The 6,114-nt window shown below is 37.4% G+C and overlaps 1 protein-coding gene across 1 annotated transcript; it reads right to left on the bottom strand.

Annotated features, from left to right (window-relative positions):
* Positions 1-618: 618 nt before the first annotated feature.
* Positions 619-3,389, bottom strand: LOC149028854 (terpene synthase 10-like). Its single transcript, XM_089139207.1, has 7 exons — positions 3,092-3,389; positions 2,723-2,987; positions 2,259-2,634; positions 1,902-2,120; positions 1,656-1,794; positions 1,310-1,558; positions 619-1,216 (listed from the first exon to the last, which is right to left on the bottom strand). The coding sequence occupies exons 1-7, from the start codon at positions 3,383-3,385 to the stop codon at positions 872-874; spliced, it is 1,887 nt and encodes a 628-aa protein (XP_088995333.1). The 5' UTR covers positions 3,386-3,389; the 3' UTR covers positions 619-871.
* Between the last annotated feature and the right edge of the window lie 2,725 nt (positions 3,390-6,114).

Here is a 6,114-nt window from a genome sequence, read left to right as displayed (position 1 = left end):
GGGCTTTAGAGGGTGGGAGCCTCTAAACTTTTTTAACTCAATGGTATACTTTACCTTGGTATTGTGATCTTCTAGCATTGGTTTCCTATGCGTGCCAAAATCTCCTCTTTAAACCTTTCGGGCCGACTTTCTCTCTACTCTTGAAATCAATTAAAGTAGTCGGGTCATCTCCTTGTTCATCCAAGTCCATATGTTCAATTTCTGAACTCCCAGGCTCAACTCGAATGGTCCAATGTTGCCTTCTACTAGAACTCCAGGTTTGTGGACTTGAAATGACGGGTTATCAAGTTAGGATTTTAGGGGATTTTACAATAGTGGTCTTGGGGAGGGCAAAGATTCAACACCAGTAGTCTATAAAGATTTGCAATACTGATTTTATCAGTATGAATCTGACCGAAAGGGGTGAAATTTACCTTTCCCAATATATAGTTTTTCCGGTGAAGGTCGAGCATGGGGGTATAATGATGACCATGGAGGTGAGCAAAGATGAAAGGGAGGCCAAGATGTATGTGGAAATTGTTGCTGCATAGATTCAGTATTTTGGGTTTGGGCAAAGTAATTACCGCTGATTTTATTGTGATTCGAATTGGAAACAATGAAGGCCACTCCCGTGTCAGATTCTGGGTTTTGAAACCTTATTCCCCAATACTGTACTTCACATTGATAGCTTAGAAACTAGAAACATAAAGGCCTTGATCATCTATAATACAGGAGAGTAGCTAGGGAACTCACCCAATTATTTGAGTGGTGACTCTATTTATGAATATTTCCTTATGTATATTGCTTTAACATGTTACACTTAATAGGATATCCATCCATCTGCATTGTCTCAAATAACAAAAACTAGTAGCCAATGTTACATAATTGACTTTCATGAAACTGAAAGTAAACCATCATCGGCATGTTTTGAGTGAGTGAGAACACTCTCAAGTGTAATAGGTTTAACTATCAAGGACAACACATGGTCCTTGCTTTTGCTGCTTTCAGCACCAAGTCCATCTCCATATTGGTATACACAGAGTGATGTCCGGGCAAGATTTAGACAAAACTGGACATATTGATTGGAGAAAGGAGAATTAGTGATAGATTTGTTCATCAATTTCCATGTCTCCATGATCCTCTCTCTGATGTGTTGCTTTGCAACCTGCTCAGAAACTTTGTGTTCATGCATGTAACAATGGATTGATGATGAAACATCACCCCTCTCTAGCTCAGCCTACATTGAAGCCAGAAAAATATATTACGTTATGCAATTTCCTCTTTCAAAACTTCTCAACAAAGAAACACAAGGGAATGTTATGCAATATACCGATGAAGTGGCGAGGTCATTGGAAAGGCGAAAAATCATGGAAGGGCCAAAGATTAGATCTGGATTACTCCCAATGACTTTAAGAACTTCCTCACTGATTTCTTGTCCTGTTGCAAAAAATGCATGGACAAGAAATACTGTCCCAGATGATGAAACCCATCCATTTTTCAAGTAATCCTCAGTTGATGGGGTAGTTCTGGTTTGGTACCACTTGGCCTCAACAAACATTGCCTTGATGAAGTCTGCCCACTGAGACACATTGAGAAAAAAGGGTAACTTTAAGTAAAATGGTTTCAAGCTCTATAAATGAAAAATGTCAACTCTGGAACAAAGAAAAATAGGATACCGTTTTTGTTAAGTATGGGAGGATATCCCAACCCTGGTCTTTTAGAATTTCATAGGCCATTTCATTTGTGGTGTTGAAGAGAGCTAAGAAAGACATCTTCATGTAGTCTGGGAGTTTTTTCATTGCTGTCATATCCCATCTGAAACAAATCAAGCATGCTGTCACTTCTGCGAGTCATAGATGCTTAAAATTGAATTGTTTTTTACTTCAAATCAAGAATTTGTTTCAGTATCAATCGATACTAACCTCTCAACTGCATCAGTAAAGAGCTCAAGCTCCTCAAGAGAGCCGTAGACATCATAAATGTCATCTATTATTAGAACAAAGTTCATGACTTTTGTTAGCCAGCTTCTGCATCGGTCATATTGAGGCTCATAGGTAACCCCCATACTCCACAAGAAACTCTCCACCAGGCGGTCCCTTGCGAAGCTCAGTTTCTGTGCTAACCCAAGATTTCTCCACCACCTAAGTAGGAAAATATGTGATACAATTAGATAGAATCTCTCTGTTTTGAAGTATTATGGCCCTCTGTTTTGAAGTATTATGGCCCCAGCAGGGGGTATAACAAAATCTTGAGATCACCTAGGCATGTGTAAATCATACCTTGATGCACGTCTGAGATCTCTCTGATGTATTGCTTGCACCATGTTGAAGTCCAACTTGGCCAATTCAAGAATAAGAGGATTCATATCCTCTTCTCCCTGGTATGCATCAATGAACCACCTTGTCTCTGGCCGAAGCATCCTCCAGTGCAAGGGAACTTCCAAGGAATGCTTCACTTTGGCCTCAAGGTCACTTGAGTCTCTGTAATCTTTTATGTTTTCAAGATGCCTTTTAGTGAAGTCTCTGGCCTCATCCAAGATGCTTTCACCCTCTGCACCAAAGTATGAAGCTTCATACAAACCCAGCATTCCCATAGTGTCACCAGAGAGGGACTCCTGGAATTTTCCTTCTTCATCCAAGAATCCACTGAACACATCTGCAGTCATAAGATTTTTTTAGTTGAATTAAAGAAACATTTTTTTTCCTGAAGTCATTCAAGAACAAAATTAAAACCTTCAGATTACCTTGAGACACCAAAAAACAATGTTCCCTGAGAACCCTAAAATGGAGAGCAGTTGCATATAAATCACCCTTAATCCACTTATCTGTATCCTTGTCATTGTATATTGTTTGCAAGCATCCTTCAATTTCCTCATGGAAGTGGTATCCCAAACCCAGCCTTTCCAAGACATCGATCAGCTTGAGCTGAGCCAATTGGTCAACCTCCTTATTGAGCATAACCCTAACATCTTCTGTAAGCTCCTTAAATCGTAATCTGAATGTCTTATCCTACATAATGGGCTTCTCTAATTAGCATATAAAATCAAGCAAACCAACTTGAACAAACTATAAAGACTAGATATGGACTTCTGCTACTGAAGATAATTGATTACCACAAAACCACTGCGTAATGACTCGACAAAATCGTAATCCCAAATGGTAGGTTGATAGACTACTGATGGCTTACTGTCTTCTGCTTGAGATTGGATCCTAGCATCAGCTGCAACACATCTGATTTGCCACTTTGATCGAACGCTGCATGGAGCTTTCAGTATGACATATTGGGTAGGAAGGATTGAAACTGAGGAAGGAGGGTTCAAAGCATGAAGTTGAAGAGACATTTCTTGACTTCTCTTTTCTTTCTTTTTCTGTACAATGCTTATGATCTGAATGCTACTGTGCACCATGTACCATGTGTATACATATATAGAGAGAGAGAGAACCATTTTTTGAATTTACAACGTATAGAAAGGATTGATTGGTGCCAGAAAATAAGGAAAAGGAAAAGGAAAAAATATTGATCGTTGTTTGGTTCTACAAAATTTTGAACCACAAGTTTCTCAATTTTGTATTTGCCACAAAAAATTTGAGATAACACCCAAACTGATATCGAATCAAAGATGAAGACATTACCAAGATGTTAAGCCTGAGACTATTGAAAGATGATATTTAGTAGAATATGTGGTTTACGAATGCCTGAGAATTTGAGAGAAATGAAGTACACAATTATTTATGAAAAAGAAAAAGAAAGAAGTATCACAATTATTTGGACCGAGATTTCATGGCTCCATAATGAAGAGATTCTGGGAGTTTCGGGAATGTTCAGTTGGACTCTGGAAATATAAACTTGAGGTCCCAGGGGAATTAGAACCTTAAATATCGCTTTCTGATGCTAGATGTGGCTTTGCTTCATTTGGGATAAGCCAGTGAAAAATATGAAATGGTCCCTGAATAGGGAGAGGTAACTGAAGCTCGATGAAACACATGTACAACACAACAGAAAGCTTACATCCATGTCGAAGATGGAGATTGGGCGAATCAGGAACGCGTTAAAAGCCTTTGGCTCTCTGGGAGGCCCCAAGAAATTGGCTGGCTCAGGTTATGCACTCGTATAAATAGTGTGTTTTGTGGTCAAGCAGATTTCATGGTGCATTTGGTTGCTTAATTCTATCAATGCTTACATTGATTCAGATTTCAAATAAGTGGAAGCAGAATCCATGGATCGTAGCTCAATAAATTTATTTGTTTGGTTACCTTGATCTTATGTAGTGTTACCATGATTATATGTGTGAAAACACTTGAAACTTAATCAAAGTTGCAGCTGTAATGGAGGTAAACGGCAGAAAGCAAAAATGAGAGCAACAGACAGAGAGAATGAGCTTCTGTTGAAACTCTCGACCTATGTCCACAAACAGAACTGCTGTTGTGTTTCTTGTTATTTTGAATTTGAAATGTATAAGTACTCTTATAAAAATGCCTTTAGTGTTTTACATTACTACAACTCTAGTTTTGAATTTTGAATTTAAATTGCTTTGGATAAGAACCACCATTTTTTAATGAGTCAAACTAAGGTGTTTGCTTGAGATATAATTCTGAGTTTGATTTTCAAATTGCTCAGGGTCACCACATTTGAATGCATAAATCAATCTGAGGTGGTATGCTTTAGTAGTCTTGCTACTATTGAGTCTATGTGGAACTTTCATAAGTTCACTAACAATATGAATCCAAAAAAAAAAATCTCTCTCTCTCTCTCTTCTGAATTTAACCTCAAACTATGAAATCCAAATCATTTCAATTTTTGTCAAAATTCATAACTTGCCAGTAGTTGATCTTTGATCAGTAGGATTACCTACCCAATCTGCATTGGCATATCCTTCAATGTTTGTATGTCCATTCTTCTTCATGCAAATGCCCCTTCCTGGAGAAAATTTCAGATAACGTAGTATGTGATCAACCAATTCCATGTGCCATTTGGTAGGATTATGCATAAACTGACTAACACAACTCGCTGCATATGCAATGTCAAGTCTGGTAATCATCAAATAAATCAATTTTCCAACCAACCTTTGAAAACAATCATTATCTTGCAATGGAGAATCATAATTAGTAACCTTAAAAGTGTAATCCATGGGTGTGTTGGCTAGTTTCACACTCAATTTGACAATTTCCTTCGACAAGTCAAGAACATATTTTCTTTGAAAGGTGAATAATCTTTTACTAGACCTTACAACTTCAATTCCAAAAAAGTATCTAAGCTGCCATAATAAGTCTTTGATATCAAAAGTCTTCTTCAAATATTCTTCGAGGGTATTGATTCCTTGATGATCATCTCCAGTCATTACAATGTCATCCACATATACCAAAATTATTATTGTACCATAGAGGCTCTCTTCACAAACACGGAAGAATCTAATCCACTTCTAGTGAATCCAAACCTAATAAGAGTTGTACTTAACTTTTCATACCATGCTCATGGTGATTGTTTTAGGCCGTATATTGCTTTTTCAATTTACAAGCAAGTTCATCTAGTTTTTCTAATGGGTGGCTTGGAGAGATTTCCATATATACTTCTTCTTGTAAGTCTCCCTTTAAAAAGACATTTTTTACATTCATTTGCAAAAGTGGTCATCCACAATTAATGGCAACTGACATCAACACTCTTACAATATTCATTTTAACTACATGAGCAAATGTCTCTCTATAATCAGCTCCATATGTTTGAGTATATCCTTTGGAAACAATCCTTGCCTTATACCTCTCTAGAGTTCCATCACTCTTGAATTTGGTCTTGTAAACCCATTGACATCCAATTGGATGTTTGCCACTTGGGAGTTGCATTGTATCCCATGTTTTATTTTTATGAAGAGTTTCTAGCTCCTCATTCATAGTCTTCACCCATTTAGGTGAATTCTTAGCTTCAATAAAATTGGTTGGTTCCTTGTGGTCTTCAATGGTCAAAATATATGCAAAATATTGAGGGGACATATAATCATAAGTTATATGAGATTGGGTTGGGAACTTAGTTGTATGATAAATGGTAGAATTGCGCAATCTCATTGAAGACTGAGAAACCCGAGTAGATCTGTGAATTGATAATAATTGCGCTACAATTTCAACTGTATCACTTGTTGTAATA

The sequence above is a fragment of the Hakea prostrata genome, chromosome 1 (genome assembly GCF_041222555.1).
Source record: "Hakea prostrata isolate BN-2017 chromosome 1, UWA_Hpros_2, whole genome shotgun sequence".
Lineage (NCBI taxonomy): Eukaryota > Viridiplantae > Streptophyta > Magnoliopsida > Proteales > Proteaceae > Hakea > Hakea prostrata.
This window is presented reverse-complemented; position numbering and strand designations above follow the sequence as displayed.

Coding starts and splice junctions, on each gene's coding strand:
- LOC149028854 (XM_089139207.1), bottom strand. CDS start 3,385: ATGGTGCACAGTAGCATTCAGATCATAAGCATTGTACAGAAAAAGAAA. Junction 2,635..2,722: donor TTGTTTTTTGGTGTCTCAAG/GTAATCTGAAGG, acceptor TTATGACTGCAG/ATGTGTTCAGTGGATTCTTG. Junction 1,559..1,655: donor TCCCATACTTAACAAAAACG/GTATCCTATTTT, acceptor AATGTGTCTCAG/TGGGCAGACTTCATCAAGGC.